The following is a 21,927-nucleotide window of genomic DNA, read 5'->3' as shown; positions in this document are numbered from 1 at the left end:
CGGGGACTGGAGGAAACACGTACAGCAGTGGGAATTACCACTCCACCACGAACGCGTCTCCTAAGGCTCCTTTTGGAGGAAATTCCCGCGAGCAAAACCTTTGGCACTTCCGGTTGACACTGGAGGCGAAGAGATCCACTTGAGGGGTCCCCAAAAGGGCGAAGATCTCCAGGAGAATCTCCTGAGCCAGCTCCCACTCGTGAGAGATCGTGCTCTGCCTGCTCAGAGCGTCCGCCGTCTCGTTGTCGTCTCCGGCCAGATGAACTGCCGAGATCGAAACTTCCTGCTGGATGGCCCAGAACTCGAGCTGCATCGCCTCCCTGCACAGCAGAAGTGACCCTGCCCCCCCCCCCTTTTTGTTGAGGTAGTGCATGACCACCGTGTTGTCCGTCAGAATCAGGACACTCTTCCCGCGCACAGTCGGCCATCAGCTCCAACATATTGAAATGGAGTCTGGACTCCGACGGAGACCAACGACCGCTGACTGTCAGCTCGTTGGCATGAGCTCCCCATCCCGTGAGGGATGCGTCCGTCACGACCGTCACCTCCGGCCAGGGCAGCCAAAATGGGGCACCCTTCATCAGATTGCCCTCGACGGCCCACCACAGAAGGTCCCGGGCTACCGAGGGTGGCACCTGAACAGGGTCTGACAGCCTGCCAGAGGACTGAGACCACTGGAGCTTGAGCGCCCACTGCAAAGATCTCAGCCGCAGACGAGCCTCTGGCACCAGAAGAATGCAGGATGCCATGAGGCCGAGCAGTCTCAAGAACTCGGACGCTGGGAGAGTCTGGGAAAACTGGAACTTGTGCACCATCTGCTGAATGCGAAGAGCCCTCACCTGAGGAGGAAAACACTGCCCCAGGGACGTGTCGAGCACTGCTCCGATGTACTGGAGCCGCTGCGTTGGTGTCAAATGCGACTTCTTTAAATTGAGGGAGAAGCCCAGCCTGTGAACGGAGTGGCAGGAGACGGACAGATGATCCAGGACTTGCTTGGGAGAGCTCCCCCTGATCAACCAATCTTCCAGGTAGGGGTAGACGTGAATCCCCCCTTTCCTGAGATGCGCTGCCACCACCACCATGAGCTTGGTGAAAACCCTCGGGCGGAGGTCAATCCGAACGGCAGGACCCGAAACTGAAAGTGCGAGTCGCCAACCGCGAACCTCAGGTACTTCTTGTGCTTGGGATGGATCGGCACATGGAAGTAAGCATCCTTGAGGTCGAGAGACACCAACCAGTCCTGAAGTTGAAGGGCCTGGAGGACTTGAGAAAGAGTCACCATCTTGAACTTGTCCTTCCTGAGGAGTTTGTTCAAACCGCGCAAGTCCATGATGGGTCTCAATCCCCCGTCTTTCTTTGAAATAAAAAAATAAGGGGAATACCATCCCTTGTTCCTCTCCGCTACAGGCACCAGTTCTATGGCGCCTTTCTCCAGCAGGGCTTGAATTTCCTGCGCAAGGAGCGGATCCGGACTCTTCAAAGAGAGGTTCCCTGGTGGATTGTCGTGAGGCCTCTGCCGAAAAGGAAGACCGTAGCCGTGGGTTATGAGCTCCAGAACCCACACATCTGAAGTAATGGCTTGCCACTCTACAAGATGCTGCGCCAGCCTTCCCCCAACCGGCGAACCATGGGACCTGGCCTCATGACTGAGTGGTAGCGGCTGCTGCGTTGCCTGAGGGCAAAGAGGCAACTGCCCGAGCAGCCTTGGCACCTCGAGTACCTTTGTTTCCACCTCTGGCACTCTTACGATGGCCTCTTTGACTGCTAGTTCCTCTCGCTTTACTGAAGGAAGAGTAATAGCGAAAGGAACCTCCCCTCCATTGCTGTCCCCTAGGACGAAAAGGCGGAGGTTGTCGAACTACAGCGCCCAACGACTTCGCTGCAGCTTTGGAGGTCTGCAACCTCTCAAGGCTCTCGTCAGCCTTGCTGCCAAAAAGGTGTTCACCGTCAAAGGGCATGTTGAGGAGCCGGGACTGCACATCAGGAGCGAACCCAGACTTCCTCAACCACGCAAACCTGCGCATTACGGTGCTCGCCGCCATGGGCCGGCTGACACAATCAGCCAAGTCCAAACCCGACTGAACGGCCTCACACATGGCATCCTTGCCATCCTGAACCATAGCAAGGAAACCATCCCGTTCGTCCCCTTCAGGAATATGATCAGCCGCTAATGCAACACAGTTCCACAGAGTGTGCGTGAAACGAGACAAGACACATATGGAGTTGGCCGCCTGAAGCGCCATACCCCCAGAAGAAAACACTTTCTTCGCCCAGCCGTCAAAACGTTTGTTGTCCCTATCCGGAGGGATGGTAGGATACGACGCCTGCTTTGCCGGGGCCATAGCCGCCTGCACCACCAAACTCTCCGGGGTGGGGTGCCTAGACAAGTAGCAGGGGTCGCTACTGGCTGGACGGTATTTTCGCGACAAAGACTTGCCCACTGCCGGGAGACTCTCCGGAGCAGTCCAAGCCGCCGCCACCCTTCTCTGCAAAGCCATATGAAAAGGCAAAACCGGGTCAGTGGGTGGACCGAGATCAAGGATGTCCGTGAGATCATCCTGAACGAACTCCCCTGGGGGAGCCGATCAGCCCAAGTACTCGGTAACCCGAGACATAAGGCGCCGATATGACGAATCGGCATGAGTGCCAGGCTCCGGCCGACAAAACTCCACCTCCGGAGAGGTGTCCAATCCACTGGCATCATGCAGTGACTGCCTCAGGTCAAACTGACTATGGCCCAAGATAAGTTCATCCGGAACCAGACCGCCATCAGAGCCTTCATCACCCTCTGAAATGTACTCCAGGCGGGGAGAGGAAGACTTCTGCGGACCAAAGCATTGCCGGACCTTAGCCATAGCCTTTCCAGGGGCAAACCGCGTGCCACGGGGCCCCTCCGACACCACCGCCCCGAAAGGCGTCGAGGGCGCCAGCGTCGACAGAAAAGGCGTTGAGCGAATCGGCGTCAACGTCAACTGCAACGCCTCCAGCATCGGCGGCGTCGACACAGTCCTCGAAGCCGGAGCTCCGAGCGTGTCTCGACAGCCTGGGCGCTGACGACCCCCTCGAAGACGGAACCTCGAGAGTAATAGTCGACGTCTTCTTCGAAGACGGCACAGGATCACGCGGCCTCGAGCGCGTCGAGGACCGAGACCTGGAACGGGCATGGCGAGAACAGCTACCCATGTCCGAGCGGGACCTCTCCCGCGAGCCGTGCCGACCACCCGAGCCCAAAGGTGTACGGGCGGTGCCGACCGACCCCACTCGGAGGCGCAGACGGACCGGTGCCCTGCGATTCCAGAATCGCTAGCATCTGCTTCCCGAAGGAAGCCCATTCCTCCGGTGTCGCTTGCATGGAGGGATAAGCGACCCGCCGACGGGCAGAGTCCTCGGAAGAGGACGGGGAAGGTGACCTATGCCGGCGCTTCCTGGAATGCCTAGAAGAGGCGGAGGAGTGGCGAGACCGACTCCTGGAAGGAGACCCACCGGACTTCCGACGACGACGCGGAGAGTCACCCCTCGAGTCATCGGTCGAAAGCCCCGCAGACCTCGACTTCCTGGGCTTAGACACTCGACCTACCGACAGTTTCTTCTTGCGTTCTCGCAAGGCCTTTGCAGTGAGCGACTGGCAGTCGACACAGTCGTCCGTATCGTGGGCCTCCCCGAGGCACCAGAGGCAGGCGTCGTGCGAGTCTGTGACCGACATCTTGGACCCACAGTCCCCGCAGTTCTTGAAGCCCGGACGCGGGGTCGAAGATGAAAAAGACATTGCCACAAACAAACCGAACAGGTTCAACGAACCGAGAAAGAAAACAGTAACACCAACGAGTCGAGGCGTACCGAGATTCACAAAGCGAACACGTTCGCGGAAAAAACGGAACTGAGGCTATGGGCGTCGTGCGTCCTACTTATCACATCGGGTGACGTCGGCCGTCGGAGGTGGTCCTCGGGGACAGCGCATAGACGTCATCGACGCAGGACGCCAAAGATTTTCCGAAGCAGCACAGCTGTGGACATTAGCTGTCATAGATATGGAATACGTCGGAGGACCCAATCCCCTCGAAAGGCATTTATACTACGGCAAAAGGTATGCCAGAGCGATGCTAGAAGTCCGCAGACCTAACTCCCTCCCCCAATTTACATGGAGCACTCAGTCAACAGCAAGTTCAAACTGCGGTTTATTACCAATAAAACTAACAGGGATCAATAGAACACAGGTGGACCCCAGTACTTCTCAGCATCTCCTGGCTCGGAGGCCAGTTTTACTACAAAATTACGTCATTACTCTGTCATTACTTGGGCTCGTCTCAAAAACCTATCAGTGTGAGGGATTAGCCATTGGGAGTCTAATAACCTATATGGTCACCTATATGTGTCCTACTTGCTCTCACATGTCAGGTGGCTGGCATGTCCATCCCAAATTCATTATTATATCGTTGCAGAGTAGTGGGCTTACCATTGGTTCTTGTCCATTGCAACCCACCCCTGGAATGCTAAACTGATTGGCTGGAGCTGATCCACCTCACCCATAGGCCTGGGACTCAACAAGTTCTCAGCTCGTGGTGTACCTCTTCAAGGTAATGTGAACGATTAGGAGTCTGCATTGTAACTTGTGTACACCACCTTTGCATTATGAGAACATTCTCCCAATGGTAGCAGCCCTTGTAGCAATCTGCGTCTGGCTGATGGGACTGGCTTCTCCTTCCGACCTTACAAGACTGTCCATTGTTTCATTCAGCTGTACCACGTGTTCAGACACCACAACATCGAGCTCTGCAGCTCCTAACTATGAGGATATATTCAGTTTCGCTGCAGCTGGTCCCTTTGTCATCTGGGGATTGGAATGTCTTCACATCACTTGACATTGGCTGTGGGCCCTGTCTTACGCGTCTTGCCCTCTGTCCAGCCTGAATCGGCTCAGCTCGTCTCCCGCTCAATGATTTGAAGCCTGCTGTAATTTTCCTAAACCTTATAATGCAGTTTCTACATTGTCCAAGTTATACTATATTCCCTATGGGTTAGCTATACGTGGTTTGATTAGGTCCCATATACACTCCTGTATGTCCATGGGACTATTGGCTTTAAGCATCAGCAAACTTGCGCAGGATCTCTTGTGCCTTGCGGTTCTGCGTTACTGCATTTGGCTAATGACAAAATAATAAAAGCAATGACAGTATGTATATGTAGCTGTCCTCTATAGAACTGTGCACTCATGTTCTTAATGCAGTCGAGTGTGGGTTTGTATGGTGCAGTGCGGACTACACGTTTGTTTCAGGTATAACGCTGCTATGTCGTGGTGTCTAATTCTAATGATGTCACTAACATGGCTCCTTGGCGCCTAATCCAGGCTGTCCATATAGGTATCTATGACCACCGTCTCTGGTTCTTCCCCCACACATGGATAGATTTGTACCGCACTTGGTCTGTATGGCTGACTGAGAGGGTATCTCTCCACATATTTGTCGATATTGGGGCACTTGGGATTCATCCGAAATAGAACGGGTGGTTGTGGGCTTTTCTGGCCTTCTGTCTTGTCATGAACTTGATGGAGGGGTTGGGGGGGGTCAGTCTTAGGGTCCAGAGGGGTCCTCTTCAGTCCCCCCTCGGGCCAACCTGTCGGCCACATCCTTATACATCAAGCCTTTAGCACGTGGTTTCCATATCTTTGTTATTCCTCCGAGGTGTCCATAGTAATTCACATGATCATCGAATGTCCATTCCATATAACTCACTCCTTCAGGGTTGCACCACACCCACTTCCCTTCATAATACTTCACATCGAATGGCTTGTCCAACTTTATCGCTCTGAGACGGAACAATTCACATGTTGCTATTCTCTCTTAGCTGGTCTCTTTCTGCCACAATATGGTCCTTTGCTCTTCCTATTTTCACATCCATCAGGACCTGCATTCAGATAACTTCCTATGCCGTCTTCCTGCATTTAGTGAAGCAAATCTTTATCCCACACATTGACATTCCTGTCAGTACCAGTGCTCCCATTCACCTTTAACCCATCCGACAGCCTTGACGGCATCGATGACCATATGTACGCTATCCAGCTCTGGTCCTTTCTAGTCCCCTTTGCTTCTTCCTCCATTTTGGCATGCATCTGGGATAGTTGAGATGATGCGTCCGACAGGTTACTGCTGTCTTCGTAATTAGAAGGTATGAATGTGCAACGGGAACCCCCAATTTTTGCGCAAACTCCTTCCATTGCTGTGAACAGATTCAGAACGTATCTATCCTGGTGCGCCAATTACTTCACTGCTCGGAGCTCTTCCTTTATTGCGTTGAACCCATTCACTGTGGACTTGATCGTCACCATCAGCTCCCAACGGGTTATCTGCAGCAACTTCACATTTGTGTATGCCTGTACGGATGGTACGATTGCTGCGAAGAATGTTTTCGTCCTACTGAACAACCTGTGTTCTGCCGGAACTTCATCTAGTGCTGTCTCTAATGCTTCTGAGAAGTAATTACCTCCTCTCTTAACTCTGGTCAATTTGGCTGGCTTTTCTTCTTTGGCCGTTTGTTCCTCTTCCACAAACCTCTTCCTTTTGTTAGTGTCCTTTTTCAGGAATTCGAGATTCACAGCTTTTTGTGGCACGACCAATGACTGCACATTTATGTGTACCAATGAGCAAACTCCTCCCCAATTGGGTGGCAGCTTCTTGTATGCCTTTGATCCGCATGCCCAGTAGCGATCCATCAATACTGCTGTGCCTGCCTTCATTGCTGTACGCTTCTCTATGCTTCTTCATCCAACATTCTCTCCAACTTCCACTTCACCATTATTCTGGTAACAGTGTGCTGTTGTCTTCAAGGGTATTAGCATTGGTCCAGCTTAATTTTCCACCCACATCAGTAGCTTTGTGCTGGTGTCCCACTCTTTCAGGCACTTGTTTGGTTCCTGCACCTTGGTCACTGGTGACTATGCTAGTGCCAGTGCTTTGCTTCCCACCACTCCATCCTTCCATCCGTCCTCAGTGCACACTTGGCCATAAACATATCTGTGGTTATTCCCAGCATCCAGGTTCTCCTCCTGTCTCTTTCACTCTTGCCCATGGACAGGACAATCCGTTCAGTGTTACAGTCTTCATCGCTCCCTTCTCAGGCCCGTCAGTGATATATTGCATTGCTTTGTCTAGCTGCCAGTAATTGTTCACCATGTCTAGTGTCTTTATGTAGTGGTCTTCGTACGGGAACTTTGCGCAGGACATCATCTCAATGTCGCCGTCTTCCTTTGAAATCTCCATCTAGTGGTTACAATTGATGGTTACATCAGGCATTGGGCTCTTGCTGCTGGTATTTCAGTTGCTATGAACGTTCTGGAGGCACTCATGGCATAGGGGATTAATGAGCAGACATAACAGCTGTCCCTGGTGGTTTCCTTACCTACTTTGGTCATGTGCTTGTACCACATGTTATTAGACACTAGAGTAGTGTCAGTGTTATACATGTTTACCCCCTTCAGGTCTGTGTCAACACTGTGCTTACCTCTCCTTACCTAGTCTGCAGTGCTCTCCTGTCCACCCGACATGGTAGTTCCACCTGCTTGGGTTGGGGTGCATGTTAGAGGATACAGCGGTAGCACTAGCAAAAAAGGAAATCCTCTAAAATAAACACAACAATTCCATTGGGAATAAGGAGACAACAGGATAATCACATTCTTTATTATTTCACTCAACTTTACCTGTGCTGCTGGTCCTGTGCAGCCTGAATATATAGTTGCCCGTCTGAAATGTGCAAAGAAATGAGTTATTGTTTTAGTATTTAAGTAACTCATTAAACCCTGCGCACTAAATCATTAATAGCAAAAACTAACACTTCGATCGCCATGTTCGAGTTGTGGGTTTGTTTGGGCCAAATATTCTACAAAGGCAAGGTAATACACTCCGGGATATCATGCTCGGATTCTACTGGGTCTTCTCACAGTGTGGACAAACTGAGAAACTATCAGTGTGGTGTGCAGTGGGCAACATGAGCAATCATCAACTATTACATCAGCTTTCTCGTCGAACGTTTGTAGAGAATAAAATAACAGACAGTGTATCCTCACTCTAAATCTATTAAGACTCCAGTCCCCAACTCTGCTGCCCATGAGCGAATAACCATTGGGTGTCCTCAACTCGGCAGTGTAAGTTCAGAATCACATGTCAGCTCTTCTTGCTGCTGATCGTTGGCCCTGTTGAACTAGTTGCCAGGCGAGGCAGCTCCTTTGTAGGGCTCGATGTCAGACATGTGGTTCCATACTGCCTTACTTTCCAGTTTAATTGCCTGATCGGCCACCTTCTCCACTGTGTAAGAACCTGTGGACCTTGGTGCACTGCACATGCAGAGGAAATGTCGCAACAACACTAGGTCCCCACATGGACATGTCTCTTAAGTTCTGAGTCTCTTGGTGTGTTGTTGCAGTTGCTCTCTCCACTGTCTTCTGGCCCCCCTGGTGTCATTATCTGGCCACAGATAAAAGAGGCACTAGTAATCAAGGAAGTAATGTATTCATACATCTCTAGTCCTAACACATCTGCACTACACCGTCTTTGCTCTTGTGTGAGAAGCCATTGAGATTTGCATGTGCCGTCCTGTCACCACCTCATGGGGCATTGAATGGTGGTCAGACCCAGGCTCATTGCGCAATGCAAACAAAGCAAGAGGTACGCAATGCAGCCAACTTTCCTTTGTGCTCTGTTGGGTTTTGGCGATGGCCTCCATTCACGCATTCACACACCCCATTTGCTTACAGGTGGTACGCACAGGTGAATTTGTGTGGATGCCCAGCAACGGAGTTATGTGCTTGAACATCTCATTGGCGAAGTGAGGGCCATTGTCAGACCGCTGGACCTCACACACACCCCATTTTAGGAACACCTCTCTGAGCAAAGGTTTTGCCACCCTGAGGGTGTCAGGATGTGAACCGGGACCAGCCTCAATCCACCTGGAGAATGGGAACACAACTACTATCATGTAGCAGTATCCTTCAAACACTTGGATCATGTCAAAGTAGTCCACATGTAAATGCTAGAATGTCCCTATTGGTCGAGGTATGGCTCCTCTCACTACTCTCAATGTGTGTCCTGCTGTATATTGCTTGCATATCAAGCAATTACTTACAAATTCAGCCACGTGTTCCGACAAATTAGGACAGAACTATGTTTCTCCAATGCAGGCAGCAATTACCTCTTTTCCCGTGTGTTGGGTGGTGCAATTGTGTCAGTACAGTGTTCAGTCATGCTAGTGGCATGACCACTTTCCCTTTGTTATTCTGCCGCCATAGGGCATCTGTTGGAGATACTGTACATCCCCTTTTAGTCCACAATTCCTTCTCTTCCCTAGGCACAGCTCCCAGCAGCTCCATAATTTGTGTTTCTGGCAATGCATTGTACCCTTCTTTCAGTACAGTGTTCCTGGAATTATGTCGAGCATTTGATGCGGTCTCCATATCTAATAGATTTCCAAAATATGCTGTGCATTTCGCTTCAAAGTCTGCTGCTTCATTCCCCCTTGAGATAGGATCTTTCCCTTCAGTGTGTGTTTAGCACTTCACTATTGCTACCTGCATGGGGTACTCAATGATGTCAGTTTGCCCAACAGAAGTGCGTGTTTTACTGGTGTCCTGTCTGCCCTCCTAAAGCCTCTCCTCATCTATCATGCCAACCCTGAGTGCACCGCTGACGTCATAGGAGCAGTCGGAGTATTCTGTCATTTCCTTTCCCTTGTTGTGCTCCAATGCTAGTATTGGGGCCACTAGTTCTGCTGCTTGTGCTGAATAATTAGATGGTAGTCGCGCACTGGCTACTACCTTACTTGTTCCATCTTCTCTCAACCTCACCACGGCAGTTTCTGTATGCCTGACCGCATCTGTCTGGTCGATTGTTGACGACCAGTCAAACAGTATGTCTCTCCACTCAAGAGCGTCCTCATTTACCTTGCGAGTTACACCGAATGCCTTTATGTTTTCTGTGCAGTTGTGTGCATGGCCTCCTTTATGTAGGATGTCTAAGAAAATTGCGGGGTTGACCAATCTACACCTCACTATCTTCAGTGAAGCACTGGTTGCATCACTTCGTAGCCCGATGCTCCTTGTGCCGTCAGTGTGCTCTTTGGCTTCTGCAGTGGTGTAAAAAGGGTGTGCTCCATGTAAAGAATGGTAGTGCACCCCATGGTGAGTCCTGCCGATTTCTCAACCGCAAATGCGCCAGCAGCTAAGCTTGTTCGCACTGATAATGTCCTCTCATTACTGGGTCAAGCTTCTCACTGTAGTAGGCTATGGGTTTGTGTCCCAAGCTTGTCTTCTGTGTCAGTACTGCTTTCATCACCACACCATCAGAGTGCGAGACCAGAACAAATTCCTTTTTTGTAGTCTGGGATCCCCAACACTGGGGCTGTGCACATTTCCTCCTTTAGCATGTCAAATGCATCAGTCATCTCTGTGGTCCATGTCAGTGTCTTGTGTCCCTTCTATGCTTCCTTCAAAGCGCCCAAAAGAGGCCTTGTGTATGTACTGCAGTCAAAAACCCATGCTCTGCAGTAGTTGCACAATCATAAGAACTGTTGCTTTTCTCTCACTGTCGTGGGCTTAGCTGCCTCGTGTATTGTCTCCGCTCTTTCTGGGGTAATCTTAGCCTTGTCGACCTTGCATCCTTTGTCGGCTAACCCAATTGCCATGTGCACTGAGTCCTGGCTACAAAGATCGTCCGTCTTGCTGCAGATCAAAATGTCATTTACGTACTGTATCACTGTGCTCTACAAACGTATATTGCACAAGTCCATCTTTATCACTCTGTTAAAAATAGATGGTGACTTGCAGTACCCTTGAGGAAGTCTTGCATTTGTCCACTTCCGGTTTCTATATGATACATGTTATTTATAATGCGCTTAATACCCAGAGGTTTCTAAGCGCAGTCCCGGGGATCGAACCTGTGGTGCTCGTTGCTTTCTTGCTTCCAAGGCGTGCACGATGCCCCTGAACAATCCTCCAGAGACTACATAAAAGAAGTCAAATCTTGTGAGTCTGGATGCAATGTTACTGAGAAAAATGCATTCTTCAAATCAATGACCGTGAGACAGGCAACTTCTGCTGGGATGCTGCATGGGATTGTGTCATGACCACTGTCAGGGGCCACAAGCAAGCCCCCACATTTACTCCAAGGGCCACAAGACTTCTGCAAAAAGGCTCCTGGAGCCAGTCCTGGCGCATCTGGCACCAGGCTCATGTACTGTAAGGAGATACTTAACAGGCTTACTTTCAATTGACTACATGGGTCTTTAAATCCAAAATGGAAGCAATCACACAGCCTAGTTCTTAAGAACCAAGCCATGCGGTCTAGTGTTCTGGGTGTGGCAGGTCTGGAACTACTTTCCCTGGTACTACTTTACCTGGGCTATATAAACCACACCCTGACTGCAGAACAGGCTTTGCGTTATTCTGCAACTAGCAGCATGATGCTCACCGTGTCCAGCTCCTGGTTTTAAGCATCTTCCTGTAGTCCTGCAAGAACAAGCACAAGATTATTCTGTTTTACCTGAGAATACACCATCCAGCACTCAGCATCTCAACCAGGCTGCAATCTGTGGAAACCGAGAGAAGAAGATACATCACTCACCTGCGAGTACTAGTTTAAGGACTTCCGGCGAACCGCTACCACAGCTGCTGCTCGAACATCGCGACCTGCAACATCGAGAAAAGGAGAAAATATTAGAAAACATCAAATTCCGGCAGTCTCACCGGAATTCGGTTGCGCTATGCTGCGGTTCTATCCAGAGCACCACAGCAACATCCTGCAAAGGAAAAGGAGACTTATTCAGATTTGTTTTCACAGCGCTTTTCTTACCTTAACGGATTCCGGGGGCCAGTTTTTTCATCACGCTCTCATCCACTTGCAGCACCACAGCGGCCTGCTAGGAGAAGAAGAAAACACGTTAGCTTTAAAAAGACAAAGGCGCTGCGCTTCGCACTTTCTCTTAACTAAAAATGTGCCTCTCCATCCGGCACACCCGCGGCAAGTCCTTCGCACCTGAAAAGAAGGTGATAAAGACATTAACGAATTCCCACCAGAAACAGAACAGAGACTTACAATTAACAAACCTACCTGCCTATCGGCAGATTCGGGGTCACAGCAGGCCTGCGCCCAATGAAGGCGCACTGCAAACAACTCGGCAGCTCGCCAACAAACGTCAAGCGCCCCTGCACAAGAAACGCAGGACGGATAGCTTACCCTACAAATAACTAAGGTGAGAAAGACCCAGAGGGAAGAGGATCGGTCAGAGGGAAGTGGGAGATTCACCCATTAGAGACGGTTATCACAAATCCTCCCTTCTGTAATTGCAGATTCATTATTCAGCACTGGGCAACTACGCATCCAGGGTTCCAGATCTCAGAGCCTTCCAGACGGCCCCGGGTATATCAGGTTAGCGTAACAGATTGTCACTGGATTTGCAACCAGAGGATACTCTGCTTCGGTAATGTGGTTAAGAGGCCTTAAGACCTGGATAAAATGCCACAACCCCGTCCTTCATCTTTCTCACTGGGTGCACCGCTGTGTTATATGGTGACTGACGGCACAAGAATGCCTCCATCAGTGCTGCAATGGTCTCATAAATGCCCTCATCTACCTCTTTTGCGAGTGGGTACTGTTTCACCCTTGGTAAAATTGCTCCTGGTTTCAGCTTTATCGTCACTCGTCCTATGCTCTTTTAAGAGCCCCACATCATAGGGACTAGTTGTCCATAGGGTGTTGGGCACCTTGACCAGATCCCCCTCACAGAACTGAGGTGGTGCTTCCAGCGCCATTGCCATCTCTGTGGTACTTCCCTGTAGTGTATCCTCAACCAGTAAGTCACACTCATCTCAAACACATCTCCGTTTCTAACCTCTCTTCCCTGAATAGCTCTTCGTCTGTCACTGTGGTCAAACTGCACACTTCTGCCACCGCAATCACTGCTCTCCATGCTCGTCCTGCACGGTCCATCCCACGTACCGCTATCAGTCCTCTCTTGCTACCACTGCCTCAATTTCTATTGGCACTATGGTTCCCTCCTCCTCGTCCAATGGTATATCTGATCTGAACAGATACTCGTTTGGAACACGCCACATCTTCCCTGCAATCCCTGGGAGCCATAAAATAGCAATGTCCCGTACTGGAACATCTCCTCATCCACGGGCACACCCCCCTGCACACTCTGTCCACAATAGGCTTGAATGATCTCTCTTACATTCAGCATGTGTATTCCTGGTGTGGAGCTCATCATTCCCTTGTCGGAATGAAATGGTCATGTTTAGTCTGCTCATAATGTCTCATCCCAGTATATTTACAGGTGTCTGTCGAGAGTAAAGAAAAGGCTGAGGTAGATCATGTTCTCCTATAGAAAGTGAGAAATCGTCTGTGAAAGGAACCACTTCCCGAGCCCCAGAGAATCCTCATGTGTTCATGGCATCACCTGACAACTTAAATGCTCCAAAGTCTTGGCACCTATCACTACCCCTATGCAAGGTTCCTCCACAGGGTTGGGTGGGAACGACAGGATGGAGCACATCAAGTCTGCCTGTGGGCTGTCCTATTGAGAGTATAAGGACATCCCATTCCCAGTCAAGGGGTTGTCCCCCACCATGGTAACTCCTCCCAGATGACTGATGGGATCCATTGCCATGGAGTCCACGTGTGCCTCTGCGTCATTAGTCTGTACCTGTGACAACTGTTGTGTGTTCGCTAGAATCTGTGGTGCTTGTAAATACTGTGGTACAGGCATCTGTGGTGCTTGTGCCTGCACTTGTGGCACCTGTTGGTGTGTGTGCCCTGTATCTGCCATTGCTGCAGCTGGTGGTCTGGTGAATAGTAGTCGTCCTGATCCCCTTGGAATGGCTGATGGCCCTGTGCTCCCAAATTTTGCTGTATCCACCTGATCCTATACGCTCTCGAGATGTGTCCTATCTGCCCAAAGGTCCACCATTGTGGTGGCTCCCTTCCTTGCCCCGGAAAGCCAGAGAAATCCCCTGGGCATTGCTGCACCTGCTGACCATATCCCAAAACCCTCCTGGGGTTGTGATGCATCTGTGGTCCGAACCCACGTCCTCCTTGGTGCACCCCTCTTCCTCAAAACCCTTGCTGTGTGTCCCCCTGCCCCATGAACGCTCTCTAATTTCTCCTCTCGTTCCTTCGCCCTTCTGTCGGCTTCCTCCATTATTTCAGCCCAATCAAATGCATCACCGCTCCCCTTCAGACCTTCCATTGGCTTAGCCACCCACTGTCTCCCATTCGTTCTTCCCTTCCAGCTTCAGAAGTATCTGTCCTCTTATCCACTCGTTCGTGGCTATGCTCCTGAGCCCCTTCTTCGGTCCCTTCACCTCACTGTTCGTTCCCTTCTCAGCGATCGGCTGCCCTGCGCCTCTTTGCCCCCCCTCCCGGAGTATATGGTGGTGGCTTATATGTCAGATTTGAATACCCCTCTGCTGCGCTCAATTCGTGTAAACACTAACTTCTTGTGACCGGTACATCCCTTGCTCATCGTCTTGGCCATCTGATACTACACTCGGAGGGGGGAGTGGAAGGTGGGGGTCGTAGACCCCGGTACCTCCTGCTGGTTCAGCATCCATTGACACCTCATTGCATCCTCCTCGCCCTCTTGAAACATGTGCCAAAACTCTAATATGGCCATGCAGCTTGCTAACTTCTTCCCCTTATAGGCACCCTGTATGTGTGTCAGTAGTGATTGCTGCACTTGGAGACATTTCTGCACGGTGGCCATGGTTTAGTTAACTTTCCCTTGGTGCTTTTGGATCATTTTATGCTATATTTACAAATCCTCTCCCTGTAGGGTGCGAGTGCCTTACACAGGTGCTTTAGAGGTGTGTCATCCCCACACTTTCCCCTGATACATTTTCTTGCTTTTACCTGACCTCAAGTCGAGGGTTTCGACAATCCGCTAGGGAGGAAGGTGCAATGTAATAGCAATGCTATCAAATTCACCATGAGCCTCTCTGGCTCCAAATCTTAACAGGTGTGCTTTGCGCACCGCCCCCCTCTCACAGTGTCTGCCTCCTCAGGCACACCCAAAATCCTGCGCATGCGCCTTCTGCGCACCGCCACTGGTTCACCTAGTCTACCAATCCCAAGTTTCCAGTGCTAGCTCATCACCTTCTCGTGCTCTCTGTGCCCTATGTGCAGACCTATGGGTGACGTCACCAATTTACTAACCAAGGTAGTGCAGAGAAATCAAGTATCACGCGCACATTGTTATAGCCCGTTACTCTAAAAATACACAAAAACCCCAAAGCTGTCTTCCCACCTCCAGGCAGAGTATACCAATATTCCCTTGTGATCAAACTGTACAAGCTGCGTTGCCTAGCGTGCAAAACGTCTCACTCCAGGAGACTTAACCAGTCAAGTCACCTGCAATCTAGGCCAGCCTGCTAAACCCTACGGGGATACCGACATCTATGACCCGAGAAAGAATGCCCAACCCACAGGAAATGCACTATTTGCATAACATCTCCAGCCTCTTTTCCTTTGCAGATGGGGAGCAGGTGCAAGTGGATCCAGGTCACCTGGCCTATGCCCCGCCCACCTGGTACATTCCTTCCTGCCGCTCTTTCACCACTTAGCAAGCCCCGCCCACCTGGTGCCTTCCTGCTTGCCGCTCTTTCACCACTTCGCAAGCCCCGCCCACCTGGTGCCTTCCTGCTTGCCGCTCTTTCACCACTTAGCAAGCCCCGCCCACCTGATACCTTCCTGCTTGCCGCTCTTTTTCCCTCGGCCAGCCTGCTAAACCTTACGGGGATACTGACATCTATGACCTGAGCAAGAACGCCCAACCCACAGGAAATGCACTATTTGCATAACATCTACAGCCTCTTTTGCTTTGCAGATGGGGAGCAGGTGCAAGTGGATCCAGGTCACCTGGCCTAAGCCCTGCCCACCGGGTGCCTTGCTGCCTGCCGCTCTTTTTCACCACCAAGCAAGCCCCGCCCACCTGATATCTTCCTGCTCTTCACCACTTAGCAAGCCCCGCCCACCTGGTGTCTTCCTGCTTGCCGCTCTTTTTCCCTATTTAATGAGCCCTCCAGCCTCTTTTCCTTTGCAGATGGGGAGCAGGTGCACATGGATCCAGGTCACCTGGCCTATGCCCCGCCCACCTGGTGCATTCCTTCCTGCCGCTCTTTTTCACCACTTAGCAAGCCCCGCCCACCTTCTTAGCCCTGCCTCTTCCTTCCTGCTCTTAACTATTAGATCAAGGGCATCTCTCGCCCGGGCGTCCGAAGCAAAGGGCAGACAAAAAACATGGCAATTCCTGTTTAGACCTGTTCGGACCAGGAGGACCCAGGGCCCCACCTCCTGCTCAGACAGCAGGTAATCCTGCACCAACATGTGTCACTCCCTCTGTCCCCACAGGCCTTCCCCAATCCCTCTGGCCTCCCCGTGATGTTCCCTTGTGCCCCTGTCATTCTCCCACAAAGATGTTGCCTGTTTTGCTTGATTCTTGTACCCCACCCCCCCCTCACATATCTCGAGCCTACTTCTGCAGGAGTCTGTCCTGAAAACTTCTGATTTCACCATCACCGTCTTGTGGCCAATGCTGGATTTGACTTTGATGGACTTCATTCATTCACAGTGCGTCACCCTTTCTCAACTCTCATGCTGGACTTCCTTTGCATCTTGTACTCATGGTGTCCCTGAATCATGCTGTTCCCATCTTCATCTTGTAGCCTGGCTTGCAAAATTATGTGTTACTACTGATTTCTGCAATTGTATTCACTCTCCACTCTTGCTTCTCCGCTCTTTTGACCTCTTACTCTGTCCTCTCCTCCTTTCCCTTCTCCCTTTTCCTATCTCCTTCCCCTTCTTTCTTCTATGCACTTACTCTATCAGAACTGTCCCTGGACCTAGTATGATAGCAACCTCGTCTGTTTCCTCCCCTTACTGTTTTTTTCCTCCCCACACCCCCTCCAGCACTATCTGAAATGTCATCAGGCCTAGATGATAGTCACTTGTTTTGTTCCTCCCCTACCTTTCTGCAATCCTCTCCCTCACCTCTTGTTTTTCTCCAGCTCTACCAGAAATGTTGTCAGGCCTAGTACGGTAGTCGCCTGTCTGTTTCCATTTCCTTCCCACTCTTCCCCTCCCTTCCTTATCTATGTCTTAGCTCTTGCACTATCTGAAATGTCGTCAGGCCGAGTACAATAGTTCATTTCACATCCTTACTGTTCATGGCCTGTAAGAATGTCATTGTATTTTCCCTTGTTCCCTCCCTTGCCTTGAAGCGCTTTGAAACACATTGTCTATAGGCGCTACATAAGTAAACTATCATATCATATCTGCCATCCGTGCCCTCAAGTCAATAGTCTAGGTTATTCACCCGAACCGTTTACCTCTAAACTTGAACGTGCCCGAGACAAAGAAAAGGGATATCTACCTCCGCTCCTGTCCCTACTAACTTTGACAATACTAAACAATACTTTGACAATACTCGACAATATTATACAATACTCAATAACTTCCTCGCTCCCCCAGTTGCTGTTTGACTGGGTCAATACTTACACTCTGTGGTCTGCTGGCACTGCTCGGCTGCCGTGTCCAGAAAGTGCCCACTTCCACGTCCTGGCCTGCCTGGACTCCTCGCTGACTTTGGGCAAGAAATGTTCCCAGACGGCCATTCCACTGGTAGACGTTCCCGGTCTTCTTGAAATATGCAAGGGTTCTGCGGCCTCTAAGGTTCCGCAGTGGAGGAGGCGACCTTATGCCAGGCTGGCGCAGCCAACTATCAGTTCTGGTACCAACTTGTTGGGGAAAACTCCTAGTTATGCCAGAGTGATGCTGGAAGTTGGCAGACTTGGAGAGCCCAACCCCCTCCCCCAACAGTATACACGAAGGACTGTCAACGGAGAGTTCAAACTGCAGTTTATTACAAATAAAACCAACAGGGATTGATACAAGAACATAGGTGGATGCCAGCACTTCTCTGCGTTTCCTGGCCTCCTGATTCTGTGTGTCCTGCACCACTCTTTCTGCCCAAAGCCATTTCTGCGCCGGGGTGTGGTTTCTTGGCCACCCTCTGGCGTGGAGGAGACCTCTTCGTCGAAGACTTGCCACTGCGGGCCAAACCAACCTCTGATCCCGGATAGACCCCTTCGTTTAACCAGCAAATGAGCTGCCGGTTACGGTCCTTGAGCGTCTTCTGGGAGAATCCCTGGCAAATCTCGCAGTTCTCGGAGGAGCGGTTAGGGTACAGGCAATCCAGACAGTCTGCATGACCGTCCCCTTCGTAAACGTTCTTGAGACCACAGGTCTCGCATGGCCAGAACAACTACTTTTTCGGGCCCACAAATGACATGATGGGCCTGGAACACACCGAAGCAATGAAGCTGTGGAACTCGTAAGAGCAAAAACAATTCTCAAGAAAGTTGATCCCAACAGTTTGGAGACGGATGAAATCTGAAAGGAAGCCGCGGGGTGGGGCCATTTATACGGGACATACTATTGGTGCAACCTAAAGCACCCAAAAAGACGTTGATAGGACACTTAAAAGTGTCGAAGTTTTTCATAGGAAAACTGCTATATTAAAAAGGTACCGAGATTTCCCAGCCTGACGGGAAATATTCACAGCATGTGAATCCATGAAAGATCCAATGCTGGAGAATGAAGCCATCCCTTTTTGTAGATGGATTTTATTTTTTCAATTTTTTCTTTCAGAAGGCCGTTGAGGCGCTCACAAACCCCATTTGCTTGCAGGTAATAGGCACAAGAGAATTTGTGCTGTATGCCCAGTAGGGGGTGTGATGTGCTCCAAAGTCTCATTCACGAAATAAGGCCCATTGTCTGACCACAGGACCGCACACATCCCCATTGTGGGAATACCTCTCCAATGAGGAATTTTGCTGCCCTGAGGGCATTGGGCGTGAATAGGAACCAGCTTCGATCCATCAGGAGAACGGGCACACAACCACTATCATGTAGCGGTAGCCCTGGAGCACCTGGATCGTGGAGATGTTGGAATGGCCCGATTGGGCGAGGTATGGCTCCCCTCACTACATGTAAAGTATGTCCTGCAGTGAACTTCTTCCAAGGGACACAGCTTTCCATTAATGCTGCTACATGTTCTGACATATTAGGACAGAACCAATCTTCCTCTATGTGAGCAGCAGGTACCTCTTTTCCAATATGAGTTGGATAATGCAGTTGCAGGAGTGCAATCTGCAATAGTGCTATTGGGAGTACTAGTGTGCCTGTGATTTCCTGTCACCACAGAGCATCAATAGGAGATATTGAACATCCCCTTTTCACCCTTAAGTCTTTCTCCTCTGTTGGATCCCTTCCCTGAAATCCCATCATCACTGTTGCTGGTAACGCATTATAGCCTTCTCTTAGAATCATATTACGCACACGTATACATGTGTGTGAAGGGGTTTCGAAGTCTTATTCCTGACAGATATGCTGCGCACTTTGCTTCAGCATCTGCTGCTTTGTTGCCCCAGGAGACTGCATCGCCCCGCCCCCCCCTAATGTGGGCCTAGAACTTTATGACTGCTCCTACTGCTGGGAGTTCCAACACATCTATGAACCTATCCAATAGGGGCGTGTGCTGCACTAGTGTGCTGTCAGCATGTCTAAAGACCCTACTTTGCCATCGTGACAGCCCAGAGTGTACTGTAGACGTCACATAGGCTGAATCTGAATACACTTATTTCCTGGTCCCTGAGCGCTTCTAATGCCATTATGAGAGTCACTACTTCTGCTGCTTGTGCCGAAAAATGTGAAGGCAATCTCGCGCTGGCTATTACTTCTGCTGGACTGTCTGCTTTTAGTCTGACCACTGCAGTTCCTGTATGCCTTTCCCCTGCTGTTTGGTCTATTGTCGATGACCCATCAATGTAAAGCACCTCTCCCCCTCAAGTGGCTTTTCCCAACCGTGTGAAGGTCCTGATACTGTTCCATGTATGTAGTACAGTCGTGTACATAGTCTCCCTCTTTTATAGGCTCAGCTAAAAATGTTGCCGGATTGACAGTCCTGCACCTTACTACCTTCATTGCTGCGTTCCAGATAATTACCTCATATCCAGAAGCTCGCTGTGTGGTCAACTACTCTTGGGTCTTAAAGCGTAGTGCTGCACCCCATGGCGATACTCGTTGACTTCTCTACTGCAGATGTGGCAGCAGACAGAGCTTGCTCACAAGAGTAATGTTCAATAATCACTGGGTCTAAACGTCTACTAAAATAGGCTAATGGCTACAGTGGAGTGTGAGAACAAATAAAACGTGTTGCGGTAGTCTAGGATCTCTAGTACTGGAGCTGTGCATAGTGCTTTCTTCAGCTCTTCGAAGACTTCAGTAATTTCATGTGTCCATACCAACTTACCGACTGTGTTGACTGTCGGAAGGGGCTGTCCCGAGAAAGCGTGAGGGTGCAGTCTGGCTTGACGGCCAGAATGTAGTGTGGCGTTGACTAGGGCCTTTCCTCGAATCCAGCATCGGAGTGTTGGACCTTCGGAGAGGTGGTGGCGAGGCTGTGTGAAACAAAAGAAATTTGCCGCCGAGTGGGACTACACAGCAATCAGCAATCCCGCTGAGCCGAACTGAGCTGAGCAGAGTCAGTGACCGTCCCAGTGCTAGTGTCAGTGCCAGTGCCGCGGCCGTGGATGTGCCATGCCGCTCAACACTGTGTACGGAGTGACAGTTCTAGCCTCAGTGAGAGGAGTGGGAGCGAATCCGGCACCTGCCTTTCCCCCTAATTCCTCTCCTTAGCTCTCTCTCTGTGTGGTACCGGAGGTGGGGGATAAAGCGAGCTGAGGTGTACGAGCTCTGGTTACAGGGCTGCTGTGGGGCGTGTAGGTTATGGATCCACACATTCACATTTGCTCTAACTGCTTCCTCGTTCTACTGCAAGGCAACTGTGTTAAATCAGCCTGGATTCCAGTAGAGCTTCTACTATGGATGAACAAATGGAGTCCACATGTGAGCTCCCTCGAGAGCTCTACCCAAAGATTCACTTTACCTCTAGTACCCTCTCATATGAGAACATTCTGCAAAATGCAGAGGATGTGACAGGGCGGGGTCCCTCCACCGGAGGGGTGGGATGGGCTTTGCCACGTGTCGCTGAGAGGCACTTCCTTCAATATCATCGGCCCACCCACGTGCACGCCAATCGTGGATGCGGTGGAAGTGGGGGAGTTGGGGGGCAACATTGAAAGGGAAGGAAAGGGTGTTACGCTCACCTGGCTCCCACAGGGGCATCGATCTGAACTGGACAGCTGCGGCCTCCACCAATGTGACACGTAGTGCCGAGATGACGGACTGGACTGGCCCACCTAGCTTAGTTTGCTTGGCCCGTAGGAATATTCTTCTGCAAATGGAGAAAGGGAATTAACCACCCGTGGAGTTGAGCGTTAATCCTCCCCCACTCCCGCTGTTCTCCCCAATGATCACCTTTGATGTCCCCTCTTATAGTCTCACCTGATGGTTTGGAAAGATGAGCTCTCCATCCTGCATTGAGCGCAGGGGCGCGTTGATAACCATTTGCTTCACTGGCTCGAAGGAATTGGTGAGTTCCAGAACAATATTGACCTAGATTCCCGGCAAGACGCCGTAAGTATGTAGTTCGTAAGAGTTCAATGTCTGACTTTCACTCTTGTCCGATTCCTTGCAGGTTGCAGCTTGACCCTAGCCAAGAGTTCCTCGTGGCAACCGGTAATATTCAGGTAAGGATTTGTATTATCCAACACAGTTCGATAAAATAATGTCAATATGTAACCTGTTGCTTTCTCCCTTATTCAGGCGCTGAGAGAAAATATGAAGTCTCGGGGAATAATGCCTCCGGCGGTAAAATCAGGTAAGTCTATTGTGGTGAGGAGGTTTCCCCTGGTTTGTCCCTTTGTTTCACCTTGCTGTCCTTTTGTTTCCCCTTAGGGGCCGGGGTTCGGCGAGGATGCAGTGGAAGCAG

The 21,927-nt window shown here is 50.5% G+C and overlaps 1 protein-coding gene across 2 annotated transcripts in view; it reads right to left on the bottom strand.

Annotated features, from left to right (window-relative positions):
* Window positions 1-21,927, bottom strand: part of CCDC90B (coiled-coil domain containing 90B) — a 382,474-nt gene that overhangs the window by 61,598 nt on the left and 298,949 nt on the right. Inside the window, exon 9 of one of the 2 annotated variants that reach the window (XM_069639861.1) lies at window positions 7,691-7,733. The exons of the other annotated variant lie outside the window; for it this stretch is intronic. Coding sequence (XP_069495962.1) covers window positions 7,691-7,733 — 43 coding nt within the window. The remainder of the gene's footprint in view (window positions 1-7,690; window positions 7,734-21,927) is intronic. 2 annotated transcript variants of the gene reach the window in all.

The sequence above is a fragment of the Ambystoma mexicanum genome, chromosome 7q, assembly GCF_040938575.1.
Source record: "Ambystoma mexicanum isolate Mex_15411 chromosome 7q, UKY_AmexF1_1, whole genome shotgun sequence".
Lineage (NCBI taxonomy): Eukaryota > Metazoa > Chordata > Amphibia > Caudata > Ambystomatidae > Ambystoma > Ambystoma mexicanum.
The sequence above is the reverse complement of the archived record's forward strand: the minus strand, read 5'-3'. Positions and strand labels throughout refer to the sequence as shown.